General features: G+C 45.1%; 1 protein-coding gene across 2 annotated transcripts in view; it reads right to left on the bottom strand.

The window, feature by feature from the left end:
* Nucleotides 1-26,871, bottom strand: part of SEC24D (SEC24 homolog D, COPII coat complex component) — a 94,186-nt gene that overhangs the window by 61,508 nt on the left and 5,807 nt on the right. The window contains exons 3-8 of one of the 2 annotated variants that reach the window (XM_056116721.1): nucleotides 21,456-21,585; nucleotides 10,146-10,294; nucleotides 8,195-8,452; nucleotides 7,148-7,278; nucleotides 2,733-2,844; nucleotides 316-443 (exon numbers count right to left, since the gene is read on the bottom strand). In XM_056116721.1, the coding sequence (XP_055972696.1) occupies nucleotides 316-443; nucleotides 2,733-2,844; nucleotides 7,148-7,278; nucleotides 8,195-8,452; nucleotides 10,146-10,294; nucleotides 21,456-21,585 (908 nt within the window). The remainder of the gene's footprint in view (nucleotides 1-315; nucleotides 444-2,732; nucleotides 2,845-7,147; nucleotides 7,279-8,194; nucleotides 8,453-10,145; nucleotides 10,295-21,455; nucleotides 21,586-26,871) is intronic. The other variant, XM_056116722.1, reaches the window with a different exon arrangement.

The following is a 26,871-nucleotide window of genomic DNA, read 5'->3' as shown; positions in this document are numbered from 1 at the left end:
CTGGGGTCTTGAACTAGGACAGAAGGACCTCCTGAGAGGGCTTGGTCCTCGTCAAGATGACATTCCATAGTTTACAGCCACATTTTTTATTCATATGCCTCATTACAAGGGGTCAGAAGGTGACCTCCTTCATCAGTGCCAGGTATAACAGGCCAAAAATAGTTTCCCATTCTGCATGACTAGATATTTTTGCATTTCATAAAATATCCTCTCGTTTTCTGAGGAACAATATGGAAAGATGTTTATGAAGATAATGATGCAAGAGAAATTTTACAACAGGTGAAACACTGAACCGTTCCTTTCGGCTGTTCGTACCTCATTGGATGGAACCGTGGCAAAGGGCTTGATGACGGCAGCCAGCGGGATCTGAGCTTGCTTGGCCATGTCCGATGTGCATGGGAAGCAGTACGTTGTGCAGCGGATATACCGGGGACTGGCGTTGCCTGAAACATTCAAAGGGCCAGACTGAAAACCGACGTAGAAAAAGATCTGCCCTAGGAGACTTGAAGAGCGGATTGCTTGTAGAAAAAAGATCAGCCCTATGATACTTGAATAGTTGCTATTTTGTAACAGTGCTCCCTAAAGCATATGAACACATACACTTCTGCAAACCAACTAAAAATTTAACTTTTTTTTATTTAGGAGGGGCTCTGGGGGACACATCCAGCTCTGGGACACTATGGAGGCTGCAGGGCGACCAGGTAGGCATGGTGGCAACAGGGATTGAGCTGAGGGCCATGGTGTTGCTGACCAGCAGACAGATTCTGATAAAGTTGGAAAGAACAGCTGGGACCTCAGCTTCTCTTGCCACCACACTCTGCAGTCAAGCCCTAAGCAGGCCCTTTGTTTCACTAGGTGCTGCGACAGGACTGTCCTGGGCTGGAACAGTTCCTTATTGTTGTGGGGCAGGAAGGACGAGGTGGGGGACGAGAGGGCTGAAGCGCAGAGATCTGCAGGTGGTGTCAACAATCTGATTCGGGATGTGTCCATCTTGGAAGCCGATAAGACAATCAGTGATGTGTGTGATTAGACATGGGACTCTGGGCGTGGGGCTGAAGATGGGCTGGAGAAACAGTCCCTGGGTGGCCGAGCATGGAGATGGACTCGGAAGGCATGAAACTAGGTGCAAACCCAGCACCTTCTGCCTCTCCGAGCTACCTGTAGGACATCACAGCCCTGAAGGGAGAAGGGGGGTCTAGCTCTAGCTCAGGGTCCCAGAGTTATTTGGCTCTACCCACTTTCTAGGAAAATGATCATCCAGTGCTCCCGCCCCGCCCCCGAAACAAACCTTCTTGAAACAAACCAGAAGTGTTTCCCAAATGCCCCTGAGGCTATCAGTGCCCCCCTGGACCATCTAACCACCCCTGGAGGGGCCTGTATCAGGCATTTTGGAAAACACTGATCTAGAGAAGAAAGAATTCCAACCCCATTCTAATAACTAGAATAGCAAGTCTGATAGCTTTGAAATGGGACAAACATATCTGGCTACTCATGTTACAGAGTCCCAATGTCCTAGAAATGAGGATGTGACTTATTAAAATGACATTCAAATCAGAAACTTCAAATTTAATCAGGTTACAGATAGAGCAGACTTCAAATATATTCTGGGTTACCACTTTTTAAAAAATCAGAAGAACGTGTTCCTAGAAAGATGAAGCCTGTCCAGACAGGGAAGGCTATACAATTTTGGCTTTTTATTTTCAGGCAGTTTCCAGATTCAGGGATGCTCGGAGATTACTCAGAGCTTTGAGGTCAGAAGTGACTTCTGGTGGTGCTGGGGGGAAGAGGGGAGACCATATGCAGTGCCTGGAATTTAACTGGGGTTGGCTGCATGCATAGAAAGCACTTAACTCCTGCATCATTTCTCTGGCCCAGGAATGGATCTTTTAAATGATCAACACACATTGGAAAGAACCAAGGGAGGAAAAATTCAGCCCTTCCTCGCCCTGGCTGAAAAGTGAGAAAACTGAATCCAAAATGGCTTAAAGAACTCATGGGAAAACACTGTCCAGCTAGCCTGATGGGTTTCTAATGTAGTCACTTAAACTAAAGCAGGGCAGGGATACATTTCAGGAATTAAAGAATTTTCTGGATTGGACGTATTACACTGCATCTCTCTAGACTTCGAGCTCAGTTGGCTGGAGTGATGAAAAGTGAAGTGGGCCCCGTTATCTCCTATAAGGAGGCTCCCTGTCACGGGTACCATGACTGAAGGGTAATTATGTATTTGCTTTGAAAATCAGTGATGGGATGTATGGACAGCACAGGTATATGCCTTTCATGCAGCCAATCACAGTTTGATCCATGGCACCATGGGTCCATGAGTACTGCTGAGTGAGGACCCTGCGCACTGCTAGGTTGGCCTTGGGAGTCTCAGCACCTCAGGGTCCAGGTAGGACCGCATCCTTGGACTCTTGCAATGGACTTCTAGAATGGTTGGCCAAGAATCACCAGGAGTGGGGCTGGAATGATAGTACAGCAGGAAGGGCGTTTGTCTTGCACGTGGCCAACCCGGGTTCGATTCCCAGCATTCCATATGGTCCCTCAAGCACCGCCAGGAGTAATTCCCGGGCGCAGAGTCAGGAGTTAACCCCTAACCATCTCTAGGTATGACCCAAAAAGCAAAAAAAAAAAAAAGAAAAAAAGACTCACCAGGAGATACCCCCAGACCCCATTCAAACAAATAGGAGAAGTTTCACCAGCTTAATCAAAGTGGTGACAGAAAACAGTACCTTGGTCCTGGATCACACAATCTGTGGTGACCAATGGGGGCACCTGCCCTCTGGTGTTGGTGATATAGACTTGGCCCCCTCTGGCAGCTCTGTCATTCTCAATCACCTGGATCTGACAAAGTAGACGAAGAGCAGGTTAAAGCCTGTCAGTACTCATCCCAACTCTCTCTCCTTTCTCCTTCCCTCTCATTATCCACAACACAAAAATAGCATTTTCTATTCTCTCAAAGCTCATTTCTGGTGAAATTCTCACAGAGAACTATAGCTCCCTGGGAACTGTGTCCAGCTCCACTGACATTTATTTTCACAATTTTGAGACCAGTAGCCTCTAGATTCTATATTATAATTCTCTAAGCTCCAAAGTAGAACCCCTAGAGAACATTAGAACATTATTCAATGGGACTTCGCTGAAGCATTAAAAAAAATAGATCATCCTTGACCACAGAATAAAGAAATGAAGAGGGTAGGGGAAGGAAGAAATTGAGGGGGGGGAAAAAGAGGCAGACAGGAAATAACAGGGTCCGAGGTGAGGGGTCTTGGGCACATCAACAGGAAGAAATGTGGCATCTCCATATCCACAGAACAACAACAACGAAACAGGGGACCCTAACCACAGCTAAACTGAGAAATGTGCCCCTCAAGGTGGCAGACTTTGAGGAGGAGGGAACCTGGGGACACCTGGGAAGGGAAGTTGACACTGGTGGGGGGATTGGTGCAGCTACTTTGTATGCCTCAAACTCAATCATTAATAATTTTGCAACAAGGTGCCTTAACTAAAAAATTCTTGAAAAAAATATTCTATTAGTAAGAGATATTGAAAAATCTTTCTTAAAGAAAATACTTTATGCAATTAAAAAAATTCATTTTCTGTTTTGGGGCCACACCCAGAGAAGCTCAGGGCTTTCCCCTGGTTCTGCACTCAGGAATTAGCCCCTGGAGGTGCTCAGAGGACCATATGGGATGCCAAGAACTGAACCTGGGTTGCTCTCATGCAAGGCAAGTGCCTTGCCTGCTGTGCTATCTCTCTGGCCCCTTCAAGAAAATTCTTAAAGTTCAAAAAGGATTAAATTCAGAAGAAATGATTTACAATATTTACTCTAACAAGTCTTCCCCCCTCCCCGCAGCCCCTCTGACCTTTCAAGTCCCCTCACTGTCTTTGAGGTCTATTTGCTCTTGGTCTTATACGTTGTACAGAAGTCAGAAAGAACATAGCACTCACGTGTCTATGCTCTGCTGCCTAATTTGAAAACATCTTTTTTTTCAGTTTTGGGGTCACATCCAGCAGTGCTTAGGACTTACTCCTGGCTCTGCCATCAGGGACCACTCCTGGTGGGGATGGGGGGAACTAGGGGTACCTTATAGGATGTTGGGGATTGAATTCATGTCAGCCACATACAAGCAAGTACCCTACCCTCTGTACTACCAATTTGATCCCTTGAAAACCTCTTCTACTGAAACATTTACTGATGAAGAATACAGAGCTAAACATTTATCTTCAAACACCAGAAGATCTTAAACATGTGAGATACACAATTTAAAAAGAGAAAGATAGATAGAGAGAGAGAGAGAGAGAGAGAGAGAGAGAGAGAGAGAGAGAGAGAGACGAGTATCAAATGATGACAAACTCTTGGCCGTTAATTAAAAACTGAGGTTACAGTGCAGTGGGGGGCAGCACGTGGAGGGGAGGAAGAGGAGGACCAGAAATGACATCAGGGCGGTGGTAGAGGGACTTGGGTACTTTGATAAAGGAACGATAACTTTATATATCAGAACTATGAATGTTAATATGATTGCACCATGTTACTTAAACAACAAATACCTTTTCCAAAAAATTAAAACATCTTTCTGCTATTATTTCCCAGGGATGAAAATAACGAGTAGCACTTAGCAGTTCAGAAAACCTGAAGGACTTCTAATAACAAAATTCCTCTTCCAGTTTATTTTCTCCCTGCTCTCAAGAGACAGCAGAGAAGGGTTTTTATTTGTTTGCTTTTGGAAGGAGAACTGGGATGCGTCTCAGTAGGAGATACACATTTTTTGAGGTCCAGTAACCCATCCCCAGCACCACCAATAACACAGGGGTGGGTGGGTAATGGAGAAATAAGAAACCAGAACTTTGAATGGCATCTAATTTTTTTATATTCCTAAAGAAAATACTAATAATTGAACACTTTCATCCTCTAGATTCTGCACTATAACCAATCCATGAGTCTCTTCCCTCTGACTGAGGGCAAGCCCGAAAGGACAGTGATTTAATTGGTTTAACGGAGTATGAGAATCTATAGCATTCTAATTTCATAGGTCATGAACTCTCATTAAGGATACAGAATCTACTCCAAGCATAAATGCTCTAAGACAAAACTGGGGTCATTCAAAATCACAGTAATTTATATTATTGACCTATGATTATTCCAATCAATAAAGTGTCTGCTATGAAAGTGAGGGAAAAGTCATAATATTGAATATGTATTGTTTTCAGTGTTTATATACGTTTTATGTCCAAAAGTTTATTTTTAAAATTATCCACATATAATTAAAAAAATCTCTGTCTCAAAATCCAGTGTCAGAGGTGGAAATTACGTCCCAAATTAATCCACCTCTTGGCTGAAATATTATACAGAGAAGGAAATAGAGCAGTTATAGTAATTAAATATATATATTTTATATCTGTTATGCATGTCAATATATATATTTGAAAGTAACCTCAGATGACAGGCCAGCGTGAAAGTGGGGCAATAGTACATGAATGCTCAGATTGGATATGTCCCATGTCAGGTAAAAGCAAGTGCTGTGGGTAGGTCGGAGAAATGGATAGGGTACCCCGGAGATGGGGACTGGCCATGAGGACATGAAAGAAACCAGGAAATCAATCATGTCCTGAATACATCCAGGAAAATGGACCTGGCAGAGGAAATGTCAAGTGCAAAGGCCCTGAGGTAGCACGGGCTGGTGTGTCTGACGTGTACATAACAAGGAAGGGGAAGAAACTTTTATTGTTTTAAGCTCCCAGCAGGCTGGTAATTGGCCACTGCTGCTAGAGGAAACAAACACACTGTCCATGAGCACTGGGGCTACAGTCCAGCCTCCAGCTGTTCCGCAGGCAAAGCTCAAGATTAGTAGAATGGCCCTGAGCAGCCATGGCAGGTGGTGGTCTGTCACTCAGCCAGCTTATGCAGCAGTGCACTTTCCTCTGTGCCCAGTTTCTTTTCCCACTATGTTCATAGAACCACACCAGCACCAAAACCAACCGAGTTAGCATTGTCCCTACCTCAGAGGATGCCGCCCTGTAAGGCTCACGGCTCCCCCTGGGTGAGAAGTGCCAGTCCTCACCCCGTGGTAGAGTGGCTGTGGCGTGTCCCCAAGAGGGGCTATCCCTTCACCTCAGGACCACAGGGGCTCACGAAGGCACAGCTTGGGAAGCAAGAGGACATCTACTAGGGTCAACAAGCAAGCTAAGTGAGAAACGAGACTGCAGCTGGGCACAAAGGTGGGGTCGCTGGCAGACCTGAGACTCTTACCAAAGACAGATCCTCCAGGGAAAGTCACCTGTGAGGAGAACTAAGGTTTAGGTCTTTCAAAACAGAGTTGTCTCCTTACTACTCTAAGGGGTTGGAGTGATAGCACAGAGGGTAGGGTGTTTGCCTTGCACGCGGCCGACCCGGGTTCAATTTCTCCATCCCTCTCGGAGAGCCCAGGAAGCTATCAAGAGTATCCCTCCTGCATGGCAGAGCCTGGCAAGCTACCGTGGCGTATTCAATATGCCAAAAACAGTAATAACAAGTCTCACAATGGAGATGTTACTGGTGCCCGCTTGAGCAAATCAAACAATGGGAGAACAGTGCTACAGTGCTACTACTCTAAGGGATAAGATCTCTGGCACCAGCATTCGCTATGGCACTCCTGGTTCTGGGGCCACACCAAGCAGTGCTGAGATGTTTTCCCCCCCCCCCCCCTGTAGTGCTCAAGGGACTGTGTGACTCCTGGGGAATGAACCCAGGGCTCTAGCAGGCAGAGTGTAAGGCGTAGTCCAGCCCTTTGAGCTGTCTCCCTGGCATCAACGGGTGCCTGGACCTGGCTGAAAAGGGCATGTGAGGCATGGAAAGCAGCATCTGTATGAAGAACATAACCTAGGTATGGGTTCAATATCACAAAAACTGCTGATGCATGTCAATACAAATATCAATAAATACCATCAACTGGCTAAGAAACCCCAAAGAAATCACCACAGGTTGCATGTTTCAGGGACACCCTCTGAAGCCCAAACAGAGATGGAAGGGAGAGAGTCTTCACCCTGTGGCGCTATGTTTTAACCACACAGGACAGGGGATGAATGTGAGAAACGGAAGGGTTTTAGAGAACGAGGCAGAAAGAAAGGTACTTTGTGAGGGAGATGAAGGAGGCAGAAGAGCACTTACTGGGCTGGGGATCAAGTCAGGATCCAGCTTCTTGGGGGGCTGTGGCGGCCCAGCCATCTGTGCGGGTCCCCCAGGGAAGCCACCTGGGTAGGAGAGCTGGGCCCCAGGCATCGGTGGACCAAAGTTACCTGCTTGGGGGAGAAAAGTAAAGAGTTTGTCACTCCAAATTCCACATGTCAGGCTCACTGACGCTCGCTTTCTTGTTACTCAGTCAAGCATGTCGCATCTTCCATCTTATTAGGTCGGGCAAGGACTTAAGGATGCCTACCTTCCTTTCTCCCTTTCTTCCAACTTGCCACACTATCCCAAAACTCTCATTCTTTGGCCAGGAAGAGAGTACAGGGGTTAAGGTATTTGCCTTCTTGCAGCAAAGCTTGAAGGCATACCAGGAGACTCCTGAGCACAGAGCTGGGGGCAGTTCCTAGGCGCTGCCATCAAGGATGGCCCAGAAACAACTACCATTCCCCTTTTCTACAGGGATGTGGATCAAAACTCAAGGCCTCACACAGGGAAGTCACAACCACAAGTCCTGAGCATCCCCAACAACCGTTCTTTAAAAGTGGTAAGAAACGGAAGACCGGGAGAGTGGGTCCTTAGTAGGAGGCTTGCAAAAGTGAGGAGCGGGGGTTAGGACAGGGAAGGGAATACTATGACAATGATCATGGAAAGTGGTCAGTATGGACAAGAACTGGATGCTGAAAGGAGGCAACGTGATAGGAAATGATACCCTTCAGGAACAGTATTGTAGCCCCTTGGAGCCTAAACAGAAAACAGGAAGAGAAAGGAAAAGCATCTGCCATAGAAGCAGGCTCTGGGGACAGGAGGGACACTGGGGCAGGAAGTGGACTCTGGTGATGAGATGGGTGCTTGGATATTGTATGACTCAAACTCAACCATGAATAACTTTGCGACTCCATATTTCACAGTGATAAACCAGTATTTTAAAAAGATGTGAGTAATAAATGCCTAAGGAAGACAGGGACCCCGCTGGAGTCTCACTTGGGCACCCTTCAGTTACCCCCAACGTCGCTGGAACCTGGCCCTTACCCTGCGGTGGTGGATAGCCTGCGCCCAGGCTTTGTCCTGGGAGAGGCGGAGGCGGGTACTGGGCGCCGGGGGGAGCCGGTCCTGAGCCAGTTGGGGGCAAAGGCATGGCCCCAGGGCCATTGATTGCAGAGGGCGGTGGTGGGAGGACCTGTGATCCCGGCTGCAGAATGGACGGCTGGGGAGGTCGTGGTGGGCCCTGGAATGATGCTCCTGGCACAGTCCCAGGGGGCCCCTGGCTGGGGGGACCCATGCCTGAACCTGTGAGAAAAAACAGACCAGAAAGCCTGAAGGCGCATCTCTCAACGTTGACTTCTACAAGAGGACACAGCAGGGACATGTGTTTGCTGGACAGAGAGCGGGACCCTTACAATTCGAATTCTGTGGTCTTCAATCAGAAAGCAATGCCAGTGCTACTTGGGGCATTTCGTTCAACTGGAGAACTTAACACTGGGTAAAGCCACAGTGAAAATGTTAGAAAATTTGTAGGATGAATTTTGACCCCAGTGCATTCATGTTTCATGATACACACCATTATGAGGGAAATGGCACAAAAATCAAGAAAATCAGATAACTGTCATTGTCACTATCCTCCCATTGTTCATAGATTGGCTGGAGCAGGCATCAGGAATATATCCATTGTGAGACTTGTTGTTACTGTTTTGGCATATTGAATACGTCACAGGCAGCTTTCCAGGCTTTGCTGTGAGGGCGAGATACCCTCGGTAGCCTGCCAGGCTCTCCAAGAGGGGCAGAGGAATCAAACCCAGGTTGGCTGCATGCAAGGCAAATGCCCTACCAGCTGCGCTATCTCTCCAGCCCAAGAAAATCAGATAGATGCATTTTATAAATGATCTGTTCTCTGCGCCCCATTGGATTAAATGGGTTGGAGAACTACGTAGAACAGCCTTGGGCATGGTTTCCAGGCATACTGGAAGAAGACATAAACCCAGATTATTTTTCTTTCCTGTGATTTTTTATCAAGTTCAGTGGCTTTGCTGCAAAAGTACTCCTTTTGAAGTCAGTTAAGAAATAGGAACGCGTCTGAGTGCTTTATCACTGAAATTTCTGAGAAAGAAGCCAACTGTAATGGAAACAGTCTCATCATCAATATAAACGGGCGACCAGTCTAACAACACCAGTTTTCTCCAGTCCCGAGAACATACAGCATTTCCATGGATATTGAAAGCTCAGTGTTTCAACTATTCTCTTTCCTACTATTTTCTTTTCTGCTTTATACCATCTGACCTATTCTTCCCCTGATCTAAGTACAAAATCAAAATGTACAGCAAGACAATGAGTATATTAGGATGAGGGTGATAGCATTTTTTGGGGGTCTAGGGCATTTGCCTTGCATGCAGCCAACCTGGCCGACCCGAATTAGATTCCTCTGCTCCTCTCAGGTAGCCTGGCAAACTACCGAGAGTATCTCGCCCACACAGCAAAGCCTGGCAAGCTACCCGTGACATATTCGGTATGCCAAACACAGTAACAACAAAGTCTCACAATGGAGACATTACTGGGCCAGCTTGAGCAAATCGATGACCAACGGGAGGACAGTGCTACAGTGCTACAGAACTAACAAGACAAAGTCACAAGCACCTTCAGATTTCTGCCAATGGTTTCACTGTTTTAAGTTTTCTTTGTGAAGTCAGTGTTTTTTGTTCCACATGTTTCTAGTTCTATTGAATGTAAGGAATTTTCCTCTGAGGGGCCCCACCAACTTTCTTGAAATAAGTGGTAACATGATTGGGGGAAAGATAATTCATTATAGCCTATATACGCATATGCATAATAAATGCACATATATCAAAAGCGTATGTCTATACATAAAATTGCCCACCCACTTTAGTGCAGCATGCCAGAGTTATGTCTGTCTTGAAATGAAGATGCCCTTTCTCACTGATATTCTCAGGACACAAGGTGGTCAGTGAGCATAAGGTAGATCTATTACCAAAGCTGTTGATGTTCATGGCACCAAGCTGACCGCCCAGCTGAGTGACGGATGACGTGGACGCAGGACCTGGATAAGACGGCTGTGTGGAGGGTGGGTATGAGCCGAAAGAAGATGCCGCACTGCTCGCAGGTGGAGGACCCGGAAACCTAAGCGAGAAGAAGAAAGACATTGAAGAACCTTGAGGGGTTTCCCAGGACAAATGACATGCAGCAAATTTTTTTTTCTGTTTGTTTGGGTTTTTTTTTTTTTTTGGTTTTTCGGTCACACCCAGTGATGCACAGGGATTACTCCTAGCTCTACAGTCAGGAATTACTCCTGGCGGTGCTCAGGGGACCTTATGGGACACTGAAATTGAACCCGGGTCAGCCACGTGCAAGGCAAACGCCCTACCCCCTGTACTATCGTTCCAACCCCAAATGTTGGTATCTTACCCAGTAAACTCAGCCCAGCCAGTAGACACTGGAGAAATAACTGATACTATATACCACATCTTTCATTAATCCCCGTCTGGATTACAGACAAGCCCTGTGATATTAGCCCCTCTCTGTGCTCATAGGCAGAACATATCGAGATAGATACCTTGCAAGAAAAAATGCTAGTGCAGAACAGAGATCTAGCCTGAGAAATCAATTTATGAAGCAGAAACCAGCACAGCCTGTTCTATATCTGACTGGTAAAACAGAAATGAAGAAAACACAAACACTTTGTGGTTGTATCTATATGACCCCTAATTTTATAGCTTACCCAGCAGTAACAACAAATATCACCTGCACTGTACTTCAATGACCAGGGCACTCCCTACGAAAGTGATAGAAAGTAAACAAATCATAAAAAGGTCTGAAATGTGACATTTTCTTTCTTTTTTCTTCATATAAAAAAAATTTGCCCTGTAGGCCTTAGATTTAGGCTAAAGTAACTGCATGCCTATTTTATCTCATTTGCCCATAACAGTGAACCACCTTCTGAATGAATAATATTCCTTATTAATGTTAGTCTTCCAGAGGAGGCTCGATTTTTTCCTTAGAGTCACAGTATGACTCCTTATCAATTTTAAATTTTAAGCAAAAACTATTTTTTCTCAGATGGTAAGCTTTAATTTCAATTGCTCTAAAAACGGATTTCCTAGTGGCGCTTGACAATTCTCGCCTTCCGCTTCCGCTGCTGCTTGGAAAGTGACGAGGCAAGCCTGGGAGATGCGGGTGGATAAGCCTAAAACCTACAACTTATTTCTGACTGAGCCCAACTGTATCTTAGTAATTAAATAAGGACTCCTGCCAAACACTCTGGTCATTTTTCTTGATCAGTCTTAGACTGATTATTATAAATAATGGAATAACTTTCAAAGTACTGTTCTGAGTGTACAATATGAAACACAGTGTATTTCAGGGTAATATTTTTTTTGTTTGAGGGGGGCCACACCAGGGGGTGCTCAGATCTGTGCTCAGATCTGTGCTCAGGAATTGCTGCTGGCAGGTTCAGGGACCATACAGGATGTTGGGGATCGAACTCACATCAGCCGAGTACAAGGCAAATGCCCAGCTGGCTGTACTATGACTCCAGGCCACATTTCAGGATAATATGTCATAGTTTAAGCTAAATAGATCAATGAGCAAATGATTTTTCTATGCAAAAGTAAAAGTTATCTTACTGCAAATATATGTGGTTATAAAGGGTCATAAGGTAAGAATCCAAAGCATTTTAAATGAACAACATTGGCAAAGAAATTTGACCTCTCAAGCACCAAAGAAAACTACAACATAGTTATACTGTTTTTAATGAATTTTTTACTTTTAATTTTTATAATTCATTGTTTTTTAATAGAATTACGTGAGATACACAATTACAAAGTTGTTCATGATTGGGCTTCAGAAATACAATGTTCTAACACCTGTACCTTCACGAAGGTACATTTCCCATCATCAATGTCCTCATTTTCCCTTCCACCACTATATCCAATCCCCACTCTCCCTCAGCCTTTCTCGATGTAGACGTCTCTCTCTCTCCTCTCTCTTTCTTATCTCCTCTCTCTCCTCTCTTTTCTATCTCCTCTCTCTCCTATCTCCTCTCTCTCTCCTCTTACTCTCTCCTATCTTCTCTCTTATCTCTCTCTTTCTCTATCTCCTCTCTCCCTCTCTCCCTCTCCCTCCCTTTAGGATTACTGGTTTGCTTTGCACAAACATAAAAGTTTACTTTTTGAAGCATAGTTTGCCCTGCAACTCTATTAATGATATTAGATATGAAACAGAATTTATCTTACTTGACACATTTAAAATATTTTATGCTGCTTGAAAATGATCTCAAAAATTGTCTTACCATGTTTCACAAATCCATTGCTTCATAAAAGAAAATATTTTTGTTCCAAGGAATGATACTTTTTATATTAAAAAAAAAACAGTCCTGCATGGGGAGGCAGTACCCTCCCCAACCTCAAACTCTACTACAAAGCGGTAATAATTAAAACAGCGTGGTACTGGAACAAAGGCAAGGCCACAGACCAATGGAACAGGGTGGAATATCAGTACACACAACCCAAAATGTATGAACATCTAATCTTTGATAAGCAAGCAAGAAATGTGAAGTGGAACAAGGAAAGCCTCTTCAACAAATGGTGCTGGCAAAACTGGACAACCACATGCAAAAAAATTGGCTTAGACCTCGACCTAACACCATGCACAAAAGTTAGACCAAAATGGATTAAAGATCTCAACATCAGGCCAAAATCCATACAGTACATTGAAGACAAGGTCGGCAAAATCCTCCACGATATTGAGGCTAAGGGTATCTTCAAAGACGACACTCCACTGACCAACCAAGTAGAAACAGAGATAAACAAATGGGAGTATCTTAAATTAAGAAGCTTCTGCACCTCAAAAGATACAGTGACCAGAATACAAAGACAATCTACAGAATGGGAAAAGATATTCACCCAATACCCTTCCGATAAGGGGTTGATATCAAGGATATACAAAGTACTGGTTGAACTCTACAAGAAGAAAACATCTAAATCCATCAAAAACTGGGATGATCAAATGAACAGAAACTTTCCCAAAGAAGAAATCCAAATGGCTAAAAGGCACATGAGAAAATGCTCTACATCACTAATCATCAGGGAGATTCAGATCAAAACAACAATGAGATATCTCACACCACAGAGGCTGGCCCACATCCAAAAGAACAAAAGCAATTGGTGTTGGTGTGGATGTGGCGAGAAGGGACTCTCTTTCACTACTGGTGGGAATGCCAATTGGTTCAGTCCTTTCGGAAAACAGTATGGACGATTCTCAAAAAATTAGAAATTGAGCTCCCATTTGACTCAGAAATACCACTCCTGGGAATATATCCCGGAGAGGCAAAAATTACAGTCCATGGGGCTGGAGCGATAGCATAGTGAGTAGGGTGTTTGCCCTGTAAGCGGTCACACGTGGCCGACCTGGGATCGATTCCCAGAATCCCATGTGGTCCCCTGAGCACTGCCAGGAGTAATTCCAGAGTGTAGAGCCAGGAGTAACCCCTGAGCATCACCGGGTGTGACCCAAAAACCAAAAAAAAAATACAGTCGAAATGACATCTGCACTTCTATGTGCATTGCTGCACTGTTCACAATAGCCAAAATCTGGAAAAAAAACCATTTTTTTTAACCAGATGACTGGTTAAAGAAATTTTGGTACATCTACACAATGGCATACTATGAGCTGTTAGAAAAGATGAAGTCGTGAAATTTACATACAAGTGGTACTACATGGAAAGCATCATGCTATGTGAAATGAGTCAGAAAGAGAGGGACAGACTTAGAAATATTGCATTCATCTGGGGAATATAAAGTAACAAAATAGGAGACTAACACCCAAGAATAGCCGAGATAAGTACCAGGAGGTTCACTCCATGGCTTGGAGGCCAGCCACACATGCTAGGGGAAAAAGCAGCTCAGATAGAGAAGGGAGAACCAAATGAAGGGTGTTGGGAGGATCCTCCCAGGATGAGAGGTACATGCTGAAAGTAGACTATAAACTGAACATGACTGCCACTCAATGCCTCTTTTACAAACCACAGCACCCAAAAGGAGAGAGAGAACAAAAGGAAATGCCCTGCCAGAGGTGGGGTCAGATGGGGGGATGAGGGGATGGGAGGGATACTGGGATCATTGGTGGTGGAGAATGGGCACTGGTGGAGGGATGGGTACTCAATCATTGTATTACTGAAACCCAAGCACAAAAATTTGTAAGTCTGCAACTGTACCTCATGGTGTTTCACTAATAAAAATTTTAAAAAAAACAGTCCTGGTTATTCAATATATGAATAAATTGCAAACAGGCTTTTTGTAAGCAAGAATCTGATAAGGAACTGAGATTTTCTGGTAAAATGGGAAGAGAGCTATTCAACTGTTTGAGAAAAAGACTCCTCAAAACATATTCATAGATATTTTACAAGGCAGAGTCTCCTGCCTCCGTGCCTGGCTGTTCTCACTGGGGCCTCTTGGAGGAGGGTGGGTTGAATTTCCCTCCCCACCCCGAGCAGAGCCTTGGCAGCTGAAGACCTCCAGTTCCAGCCACAGCCACGCTTAAGACCACTCTCCACACGTTCGAATGAGCCTCACGCATGAAGGAACCGGCAGAGGAACCCAGATGTGTGGGACCCAGGGCATAGATCTCCAAGCCTGCTCGGATTGGGACTGGGCCTCCTCCACCCAGATCCCCCATCTTCCAGTATGTAGGTGTTACACTCACCAACTGCCTCCCGCCGTGTAATCCCATGATGGCCAAGACCCAGAGACTATAAAATCCAGCTCCCGAAAGCGCGCAGCTGCGCAACATCTTATTATCGAGTCCTTATTCTGGAGAACCTGGCAGGCTACCGAAAGTATCCTGCCCGCATGGCAGAGTCTGGCAAACTCCCCGTGGTGTATTTAATACGCCAAAAACCAGTAACAATGATGGGTCTCATTCTCCTGACCCTGAAAGAGCCTCGAATGTGGCACTTTCTAAAATCTCAGCACTAGGACGAAGGAGACGTTACTGGTGCCTGCTTGAGGAAACAGATGAACAACAGGATGACAGTGATTTTACAAATGTTAATATTAAGAAATAGAAGTCATATATTATTAAAAATGAGCTGAAATATGTTTCAAATAGGAATTAAGGCATAAGCAGCCTCAAATATTTTTGTTTGTTTGAGTTAATGTGCCTCTGACTTATTCCACTAATTTTTAGCCAGTTACTAGTGAACCCCAGATGGTACTTTGGGGCCACTAGGGTCAAAAGGCTCTGGGTGGGAGAGGGTGTGGGCATGCAATGACAGGGATCAAAATAGGCCTTCAAACATGCAAGGGTTCTCCCAACCACCTAAATCACATCTTCATCTCTATAGACTGAGAGACATCAAGCCACCTGTTAACTGCTTTGACCCATAAATGTCTACATCTCAGTCACTGCTTAATATCTCTCTATCCTGGGAGCTGCGTTTCAGAAATTCACACACAGTATTTCTTTTCTGACCAAAGCAAACATTCCAATTCATAGACACATTTTTTCATATAATTACTGACACAATTTTTTTCTCATCTAATTATTGACTTAAAAATAAAATTAATATTAAATAGCTAATGTAGGGGGTGGAAAGAGAGGACAGCTGGTAGGGTGCTTGCTGTCCATGCAGCTGACCCGGGTCCAATCCCCGGAACTCTGTATGGTCCCCCGAGCCTGCCAGGAGTGATCCCTGGGCACAGAGCCAAGAGTAAGCCCAGGGCAGGGCCAGGTGTGGCCTCTAAAACAGAAAACGTGGCCAGATAGGCCCCCAAACCTGGATTCCTGAGCACCACTGGGGATAGTTCAAATTCTCCCAATCCCCAATTCACTATAAAATCATATTGATTTAAACCTCTCTCATTTAACATGCTTTGGGGCTGAGAAACAATTGAATATCAAGAAAGGGAAAACATCACAAACTAAAAGTCAATAAAGAATTACAACCAGAGAACTGATAAAATGCAAACATTTAGCCTTCGTTTAATCTAAACCTCTGACTTGACTCATTTATCTCAAGTGTGCAACAAATTACCCAAGAAGTGAGCAGTGTGTCTGTGTGAGTTAGAACATGGAGAATCAATGCCAGATTTTTCAAGATATAGTGAAACAAAATCTGGGTTTTCAATACTAAATCGCACAGGAATAGAAAAAACAAAATCCCTGCCAAACTATTTTTATCCACACACACAACAGTGCTACACACAACACAAAGAAAACAACTATTTTTATTTTTTTCTTACTCCTTTCTTTTCATTACAATTTTTTTAAATTTAATTTTATTTTTATAAAGTTGTTCACAATAGGGCCTGGAGCAATAGCACAGTGGGTAGGGCATTTGCCTTGCAGGAGGCTGACCCAGGTTCAATTCCCAGCATCCCATATGGTCCTCTGAGCACCGCCAGGGGTAATTCTTGAGTGCAGAGCCAGGTGTAACCCCCATATATTACCAGGTGTGACCCAAAAAGCAAAAAAAATGTTGTTTACAATAATTTATTACATTCAGTACTCCAACACCAATCCCACCTATACTTTCCGGGATCATTTCTATAGTTCATTCCCATTACAATTTCTTAGTAGTGTCACCCCATCAGCTTCAAATTAAAGGGACACATCTCCTCTTAACAATACATCATTTCTTAACCAAATATATCACGTTCAATTAGCTGATTTTTTTTCTTTCATAATAAAAAAAAATGGATTTTTAGATTCTCAGGTGTTTAGGCAATTAATCCTGCCCAGAAGCAATCTCTTATAGGGAACTTTGATGGCACATATAATTTTAAGACATTTATTCTGCTCAATCAAGATCAAAAGGACACGTGATAACAAGTTTTTTTTTATTATTCTTTATTTTTTTGTTTTTGAGGCCACACCCAGTGGTGCTCAGGGCTTATTCTTGGCAGGGCCCCAGAGACCATATGAGATGTTGGTCTGTGTAAGACAAGTGCCTTACCCACTGAACTATCTTATCTCTCTACATATGGTTTTTAAATGTGAAGAAACAGTCTCCCTAGACTAACATTCTGTAACAAGAGAAGCATGTACCTTCTGAGCTTAAATCAGCAGAGACTGAAACACATTGGGTTTCATTGGACAGTTTCGGTCTGGTGAGAGGAAGTGACTTCCTCGGTGGGGGGCCGAAGTACGAAGAACATGGAGGACGGTGACAATTACCAGAGAAAGGTTGTGAGCTCTCTTTGCTCTCTGACACCCTGTCATCAGGATGGGGTGACTCACGGGCACAAGAACTGCGCCCTTTGTCCTTGCACTGAACATACCCAGAAAGGTGTCACAGGAGGGCAAAGTAGCATAAGGACTGTGGATACTAGATTTTTCCAAGATCTTTCCATTTCTCATCCCCCAGGTGAGGCAAAGCAACAGTAGAGGTGAGGAAAGCAAAAATCTGTTAGGTCTTTCCCTTGGAACTGTGAGCAAAGTACACACTGGGCTGTCAAAAGTAGCAAGACTGAGCTTGTCAGGAGAGTAAACTACAGTACTGGGTAACAGTGCAGTGGGTAAGGCGCTTGTCTTGCAAGTGACCAACCTGGGTTCTATACTTGGCATCCCATATGGTCTCCTGAGTCCTTCCAGGAGTAACACCTGGGCACCAAGAGTCATGTCCCTCCCACTCCCCAAAATACACAAATCAGAAATCACAAATCATCCTGTTATTCGTCGATTGCCTCGAGCAGGCCCCAGTAACATCTCCTTCATCCTAGCCCTGAGATTATATTCAAGGCTCTTTAGGAGAATGAGACCCATCTTTGTTACTGGTATTTGGCATATTGGGTACGCCACGGGGAATTTGCCAGACTCTGCCTTGTGGGCAGACTACATTGGGTAGCCCCAAAATACACTTTTAACAAAAAGGTAAACTTCAGACTTGCAGAATAAGTCCAGGGGAAATGCAATGAGTGTGGCCAAGATGTGGAGAGGCCCAGGGCCGGCACAGTTAAGGTCCCCCACGTGAACCATCAGTCCTGCACAACCTCCCTGTCATTGTTAAACTCTGGGTATGCAGCCTTGGCACACAGAGGCAGAAGAGCTTTTCCAGAGAGAAGCTACCTGACTCTCCACCCCTCTCTGGGTCCGAGTCTGGCCCCACAGTGCAAAGCCAGAGCCTGTCAGATGGTAAAGTTGATCTCTTCCTCCCCAGCAACTTTCCTGCAACCAAATTCAAGTGGCAAAAAATAAATAAATAAAACAGAAGGAACTCAGGCAACTCATCCGATCGAGATCGATCCAATGACCCACACCTGTTCTGGACTTCCAACCAGCTGTGTTTCATCTGTTTTTAAACATACTGAGATGTGGCAGTTCAGGCAATAACCTTTTCCCTGGACCAAGGATTCAACTCTTCCTTTGGCAGGAGAGGAAAATGAGGCATCAGCATCACCGAGACAGTGGCACCAAATGAGCCTCTCAACTCCCCTCTCTGGCGCTGCCAGAGCACTCCTGAGACCAGAGGCCCCAGGGTTATGTCCCAAGGAAGGCCCTTTGACTTCCTGCTGAAATGACAATCACACACAACACTCACTTGGACTCCTCCCTGCCACCGTCTGCATCAACCTTTACCCTGAGAATCACAACGACATCCCAATGGCAAATGGGTCACAACAAACCACTACCAAGAAATGTCAACCTCACAGATGCCTGTAAAGGAGTTCATTAGTTTGGTGATTTAAAAAAACAAAAATTCAATGGACTATGAATGAAGAGGGTATTCATGGTAGAGGGTATTCATGGCAGCATTATTCACAACAGCTGACTATGACAGGCATCTACATCAGGGGAACATTTGGCTCACAGATCCGGTAAGACGTGCAGAATCATATGGTCTGGCCCTGGGACACACCAGGACAAACACCGATGCTTCAATGCTTCTCATTGATGCTCAGACCCATATGCTGATATTGTATGGGCTGAGAATGTCATTAATTCCAAATGGTCCTTGGCAGATACCTATACCCCATAACTGAAATGCCCATTGACAGATGATGGGACAAAGAAGCAATGGTATACACGCATATACACACGTATATATATGCATACATATATGTGTATATATACATATGTGCACATATATACACATACACACATGTATACACATGTGTATATATATTTATATACTCAATGGAATACTGGGATGTCATTAAAAAGGATGACATTCTGCCATTCTGAACCTTTGGTTACCATCAATTATGAAAATTATGAAACTAAACCCCTATATCATATAATACTGTAAAACAATAACTAAATGAAAAACCGAATATTTCACACTTTAATTTCACCCAATGTATATCTAAATAGGGTTGGAGCAATAGCACAGTGGGTAGGGTGTTTGCCTTGCACGCAGATAACCTGGGTTCGATTCCTCCATTCCTCTCGGAGAGCCTGGCAAGCTACCAAGAGTATCCTGCCTACACAGCATAGCCTGACAAGCTCCCTGTGGCGTATTTGATATGCTAAAAACAGTAACAACAAGTCTCACAATGGAGACGCTACTGGTGCCCGCTCGGGCAAATTGATGAACAACGGGACAACAGTGCTACGACAGTGCTATCGTACTACATATCTAAATATTGAATTTACTGCACTGTAGCCCTGTCCTCCCATTGTTCATTGATTTGCTCGAGTGGGCCAATTTACTAGATCTTCATATATTCCAGGTAAAAGCCCTTTATAATAACAAGTGTTTATAACTTCTCATCTGTGGTTTATCATTTCATTTTCCCATCAGTATGCTTTGAAGAGTAAACTATTTAAATTTTAATGAGGTCATGTTTATCCATTTAAAAAAAAACCTGCAGATGGAGTTTTCCTAGTAGCAGACACTACAGACTCCTTAAAAGGTAGTAAAATGTACCTTTCTCGGGTTCTAGATACACGCTGAGGAAGAGAGGCTACTCCATCTGCCCCCACAACCTGACTGCCCTGGGTGAGTGGAGAGACAGCTGCAGGAGCTGAGTGCGTGACAGATGCCCAGGTTTGATCGTCAACACCAGGCCCCTGAGCACTACTGGCAGAGACCAGAGAGCACTGAGCAGATGTGGCCTCCAAACAAACAAAAATATTCACAATGAAAAATCTGGGGCTGGGGGGGGAGGGGTGCTGAAGAGCTAGCATGGGAGGTAAGGCACTTTCGTGCAGCCAAGTCTCGTTTGATCTCCAGCACAACCTACAGTCCCCCAAGAACTGGAATGATTCCTGAGGGCTGAACCAGGAAGAGCGTGACTACTGCTGGGTGGGGCCCAAATGCGAATCTAAATAAATAGTAAAGTAGAATAATTAAAATCTTTCTAATTTAAAAAAGTAAAGGGAATAAAAGTAACGAGGGGTCTGCAGCTCTAGGAAATCCTACAGGAACGACAGAGTAAACACTGCCTGGCGTGGGGCACCGAGCTTCCGGGAGCAGCACCTCTCAGGACAAACATGATTTGGGTTTCCAGCAGGGAAGGCATGATGCCAGCTGCCATCCCCGGGGGCTCAGCCCCAGGAGGGACACTGGGCTCGAAATATCTCATGTACTGTCTACTGCGGCCAGACCCGCCTCCAACCCTCCCCTCCTTAAATCATTACACCTACAAGCACCAGATTAATTTCTCCTGCTGTTATTGTTGTTTTTTAAACTACTGTTCTGTCCTGTCCTGTTCCCGGTATCTGTGTGGCTTCTCCTCAGGGCCAGTGTTCACCACGGACAAAAATTCCATTTAATTTTTTTAAAATACTAAGCACCTGGAAACTCAGTTGTGTGAAGGAGTCAACAAGATTTAAATGAGCTGATAGAATCTCATTGAGGAAGCGAGGCTGTAAACCCAAGGGACTCAAGAGACTAAAACAAAAACTCTAAAATAAGACAAAGATGACCCACACAAAAATGAGTTATCGATACAAGTAATGTATGACACATTTTTAAAATATGTGCATATGGGCCAGAGAGATAACCCAGAAGGTAGGGCACTTGCTTTGCAAGTGGCTGACCTGGGTTTGGTCCCCTGAGCCCCATATGGTCCCTGAGCCTGGCCAGGAAGTGATCCCTGAGTGCAGAGCCAAGTGTGGTCCCCAAACCAAAAAACAAACAAATAAAATATGTGCTTAGATCGCATTTTTTCCTCTAATGTTTTCTAAGTGATTTTCCCCCAGGAAGGCCGTGTTCCAATACAAGCCTTCTGATTTAGTTAAGTGTGAGTCTTCTGTTTTTCAGTAAGTAAGAAGCCAAACTTTGAACAACAGAGTTCAGAGGGGCCTCTGAGATTGCTGGAGGCATGGCCTCCGCCGAGCTTACCTCTGGGGAGGAAGTCCTGGCATATGGGTTCCATTCTGGCCAAACTGCTGGGGTCCAGGGGGTGGAGGGCCCGGAGGCAACACCCCCCCAGGGGCAGCAGCCCCCATAGGCCCTGCTGGCTTCATCATTCCTGTAACAGAAGGGGATGAATTTATATGAGTGTGAACATGCAGAGAGGAAGCACAGACATTAAATCAGCAATACAAATGGGGGTTGGGGGGATGGGGTGGCAAGGAAGAATGAAAAAAAAAATGGGTGAGACCAAGCTCTCTTTTAATTTGCTTTAACCCCTGCAGACCTGTCAATGTCAGGTCCTGGAGTAGCCATCTGCCATGAGGACAGGAGCACAGGAAGCTAAGGAATCATCTTAAGCTGGACAACACTGGACAATAGCCTTAGCGTGTCGTAAAGGCACTCGCGGAACACACTGACACAGAAAGAATGAGAGAGCCCAGAATGAAACAGTCCATGTGGGCACCAGAAAATAAATCTGGGGGAATGGAAAATTAAAAACAGCAAAGCATGGTAGAGCACCTACAGGGGGAGGGGGCGGAGGGGGGCACTGACAAGGGCTTCATTTGAGTGACAGCATTAGGGAAAGCAAACCATGTTGATTTCTCCAGCAAATCCAAACTAAAGCTGTTCTCTATAGAGCTGAGCTCACATGCAGGTTCCGAGAGTGGGGGTGGGGTGTAGGTTAAAAGGGATCCTCGGGACACGGGTGGAGGGAAGGAGGTTCTCTGGCGATGTGTGTGGTGCTGGAACGATGTCTGTATGACCGGTATAATTAGCAGCAGTGTAAACCCCGGGGCTCAGTAGAAACGGTGAATAAACAAATCAATGGAGTCAAAACCAAACATAAATCCAGATCACGGTCTTCGGAGTTAAAACCAATTTTTCCAGGATTCCAGATTGGAGTGACAATCCATTCAGGGCTCCTCATGTTATTACATGTGCTCCAGGCCATCACTATACATGCCTGGTGGTGACTTTATTTCACATGAGTGTCAATTTCGGGTTTTCAAAGTATCTGGCCCAAACTCAGCACTGCTTATTCCAGTCAGGTGAGGGGGGGTGGGGGGGGGGGGGTAGGCGGTCATGGTCCCAGCACACGGCCCAGCCTGCAGTCCTAGGAGCTTTCTGCCCAGGCCTGGATGGCTTTGCTTATTTATCATCAGATCACCTAAGAGGTACTGAATGTTTCTCTTCAGAAATTTCTTTCAAGGGCTGGAGATAGAGTACAGCGGACAGGAGTTTGCTTTGCAAGTGGCCAAACAGTATTCACCCCACATGGTCCCTGAGCCCCTAGGAAGCCCTGAGCACCACTGAGTGTGGTGCTAAAACTAAAGAACAAAACAAAAAGAACAAGTTGTTTGTTTGTTTGTTTGTTTGTTTGTTTGTTTTTTTAAGACATTTTCCTCTTCACAGAAAAAAAAAATTCTTTAAGCTTGGGGTAGAGAAGATCAAGGCCCTCACCAGCAAATGTATGGCCCAAGAGTTCGTCTCTGGGGACCTCAGCTTCCCCTCAGTACAAAAGGAAAGACTTGTCTAGTCAACCTGTGATCTCAATGGCACAGCATTTGGGTGAGAGGCCCTCTCAGGCAGTGCTCAGGGAACTGAGCGCTCCTCTCGGTGCTATTCAGCCAAATGGGCCAGCTCAAGGCTGGTTGGGTCTGTTGGTGCCCAGGGCTGACAAGGTCACCCCAGTCATACTCAGAGGCCACCAGGGACTAAGCTGATGGTGCTGGGTGCCTCTAGGGTGCCACTTGGGGGCATGCAGTGATGAAGATACTGCATATGCAAGGAAGGTACTGCTGACCTCTAAGCTCCCTCCTCAGCCCATACATAATCTTGGACAATAACTGAAGGAACATTTCTGTTCGTCACTCTCCACTCCTATCTAGCTCAGTTTTGCCTCAGTCCATTCTAGTTTTCTTTTGCCTCCCTTCTCCCTGGTACTTGCACGTCAATTCCTCTGCCCATCTTGGAGAGGCCAGCCAGCTACCGAGAGTATTCCGCCCGCACGACAAAGCCTGGCAAGCTACCTGTGACATATTCAATATGCCAAAAATAGTAACAAGTCTCACAATGGAGACGTTACTGGTGCCCACTCGAGAAAATCGATGAACAACGGGAGAACAGTGCTACAGTGCTCCCTGGAACAGCATTCGGGTGCCTTCGAACCATCTCTGTGCCCTGCCACCCCCTCCACTGGAGTACGCTGGTGTTACATATTCAGCAACTCCTTTCTTCCTTCATCTTTCTCAAGAAGGTTGCTGCTGATAACTAGGGAGCTGACTGGGTTGTTCTAAATTGTAGATATTTTAACGTTTAATTTCTAATTACCTCAGCATTCATGTGGGGGGAGTTTGGGGCTATACCCAGTGGTTTTCGGGGCTTACTCTGGGCTCTGTACTCACGAATCATTCATGGTGGAGCTCAAGGGACCATATGCAGTGATGGGGATTGAACCAGGATTAGCTATATACAAGATAAGTATCTCCTACCTTGTACTATTTCTCCAGTACACAGAACACTACATTTTTTTATATTAAGTGCTCAAACCCACACACCCAGAAGATTAGGAAAAACTTGACTTAGACTGAATTCCTTCCCTGCCAATGACCCTCTCTGAGCCTGACAAAATCTTTCAGAATTTGCAATTACAACACTGCATCATAGCAATAGCCCTGTCCCTGGGGACTGTCCTGCAATAAAATGAGGTGATGCAGAGGAGAGCATCCAGAACAAGACTTAATCTATGAAAACAATCCTCAGCCCAAGTATCCTCACCCGTGGCCACATGCACTGCCCCTTCTTATCTAGGTTCCACTAGCCAGGAGGACACACATGCCTTTATGTTCTCATCATATACATCCCTGTAGTTTCACTTCAAAAATTCATTTTGGACAGAAGTAAAAAATCCACAAGATGAGTGCTGAAATGATAAATAAGTTCATACACTAAAAGACCCTAGGATACTCTCATTTCTTAAATAAGTAGGTAAAGAGCAAGCTTCATTAGCAACCTTCACACCTAGGTCTAAATAAATGAATAAAAAATCCCAAACCCCATTCTCATCTACATAAGCAGATCTCAGACACTAATCTTAGGAAAAAGTTCCTTTCCTTCTTTTTTTTTTTAATGAACTCTACAGCAGTGATTCAAACTTCTCGTTCAATATACACTGATGGGCCTTTGAGAGCTGGGAGCTCTTAGGGAAGAGACAACCATGAAAACAAACAATTACAGAGCCAAGTGACGAGCATGATAATATGCAGAGGGACTGCCTAACTCTTCTGGGGGAATCAAGGAAAGTTCAGGGACAAAAGACTGAGTTCAATCATGAAGGACAGGCAGGAGATTCCTGAGAACAGAGTCAGACCAGGGACTGAAGCCCACCAGGAGAGAGACTGGTGGAACCCGAGGCGAGAGAGATGGGGTAGGAAGGAGGAGCTGAGGTGGTCCAGGTTGGTTTCGGTGACACAAAGTCTCCTGTGGCTTGTGGACTTCATCCTCAGGGCAAAAGGAAACCAGTGTCACGGTTATCTGCAAAGTCGTAACCATCCCCTGGCACATACTGGCATTTTCAAAGATCAGAGATAAAGAGAAATCAAGTTCTTTATAAAACAGTCTGAGAATGGTGATAGGGAAGGAAACTTCTGTGATGAGAATGAGCGAGCTCTGGGTAATGTTGAGAGAAAAGTCTCTAAAATCCAAAGCTGGTCTTGAATGCCATAGCAGACATTGTAGAACAGCCATTTTGGTAGCCGTTCCAATTCCTTCCTGACTGCCTTGCCTGGGTGGTCAGTGGCTGGAAACTTAGACCCTCCTTCTCTGGAGACTCCTTTCCAAATCAGGTTGCAATGTACTTGAAATGCAACAAAGCAGCCCACTTCTGGGAGAGTGTGGCCAGTTTGGGGGCAGACAGCGGCTCTCAGGTACAGTTTGGGGGCAGATGGTAGTTCTCAGGTAGAAAGCCAGTAGCTGCTGATAGAAGGTCCTACCTGGGGTGTGCATCACAATGAACATGTATCACCCAGTCATGAGCCTGGTTTACTGGCTTTCCCAAACACTTGAACAAATTCTGCTAACTCTTGAATAAATCTGTTTCTGTTAAGAGTGCTTCCAGCAATTTCAGCAATCAGCAAAGGATCGTTGACCAAAACTGCATCACAGAAAAGTTTGAATTTGAATTTGTCCCTGAATCTGCATGCTAAAACCAAAGTTAAAAGCCAGTTGTGCACACAGAACCTGAGGGCTGCTCTACAGAACTGAGCTGACTGGGCAGTGGACACTCTGTGTGGATGGAAGTGGACACTCTGCTAAAGGGTATGGTCCTGGAATACTGCATGCATGAAATCCTACTGTGAACAGTACTATAAATCATAGTGCCTCAATTTAAAATAACAAACAAAAGGAACCATTGATGATATAGCTGTCTAAAATAAAGATGAGCTCCCTATCCTCGAGGTGGCAATAGCTATGCTTCCTTGAGGCTCTGTGCTGGGGGTGGGGTGGGGTGAGGGGGTCGGTGCTGTGGACACACACACAGAGCTCACAACTTACCATGAACCTCATCAGCTATTTCAGTTCTTGCCCGTCAGCTCCTAAGCCAGCAGTCTACAATCAGGAGCGACCAGCGTGCTCTTGAAGAGACAACCTAGAAATGCTTAGGATGGAGCTGGCTGACAAAGGGGGACATTAAAAGGGGAGTTCTGGAGTGTTGGGGTCTAATGGAGAGGGGCCACAAACACTGCCGATCATTTCACAATCCCAGCCTGGGTTCCCTCCATCAGCAAATTTCTGACCCCAATGTCAACAGAGTTGAAGACAGGGAACCGCAGTCTGGAGAGAGACCTGGCCAGCTTGGACTCCTTCTCTTCACTTCTTAACTCACCATTTAAAGCGGACTGTCACACTGGGCAAAATGCCCCTATGAGGGTGACCACCCCCGGGTTGAAACATGCAGTAGCAGGAGACTCCCCATACAAGAATGCCTCAGTATTCTGTTCTCTCACTGCTCATACTTTATGCCCCACCATGCTGGGCCACTTGCAGTCCTCACACAGGTCACCTCCATAATTCCCACCCCACTTCCTCATCCCCAACACGCCATCTCCCTAACCTGGCCAGCTTGTGCTCACGTTCAGGTCGCTCCCTGCAGGAAGGGTTCCTTCTTGGTTGAGGGCTCCAAATCCCCTTGAAAACCACCTCCATGCTCCCATCACAGGACCGTTTGCCCTGCATGCTCTCTGTGGAGGCACCTAATACGTAAGTCCTCTACAGTCTGGGATTCAGTTTATTTTACTCATTGTGGTATCACCACAAGAATTTAGCTCATGTGTTCAACCTGTTAAATGTCACCACAGAGTGTTCACCTCACACCTGGGCATGGAAGAAATATATGGCATGA

The sequence above is a fragment of the Sorex fumeus genome, unplaced genomic scaffold (genome assembly GCF_029834395.1).
Source record: "Sorex fumeus unplaced genomic scaffold, SorFum_2.1 ptg000033l, whole genome shotgun sequence".
NCBI classification, from domain to species: domain Eukaryota; kingdom Metazoa; phylum Chordata; class Mammalia; order Eulipotyphla; family Soricidae; genus Sorex; species Sorex fumeus.
The sequence above is the reverse complement of the archived record's forward strand: the minus strand, read 5'-3'. Positions and strand labels throughout refer to the sequence as shown.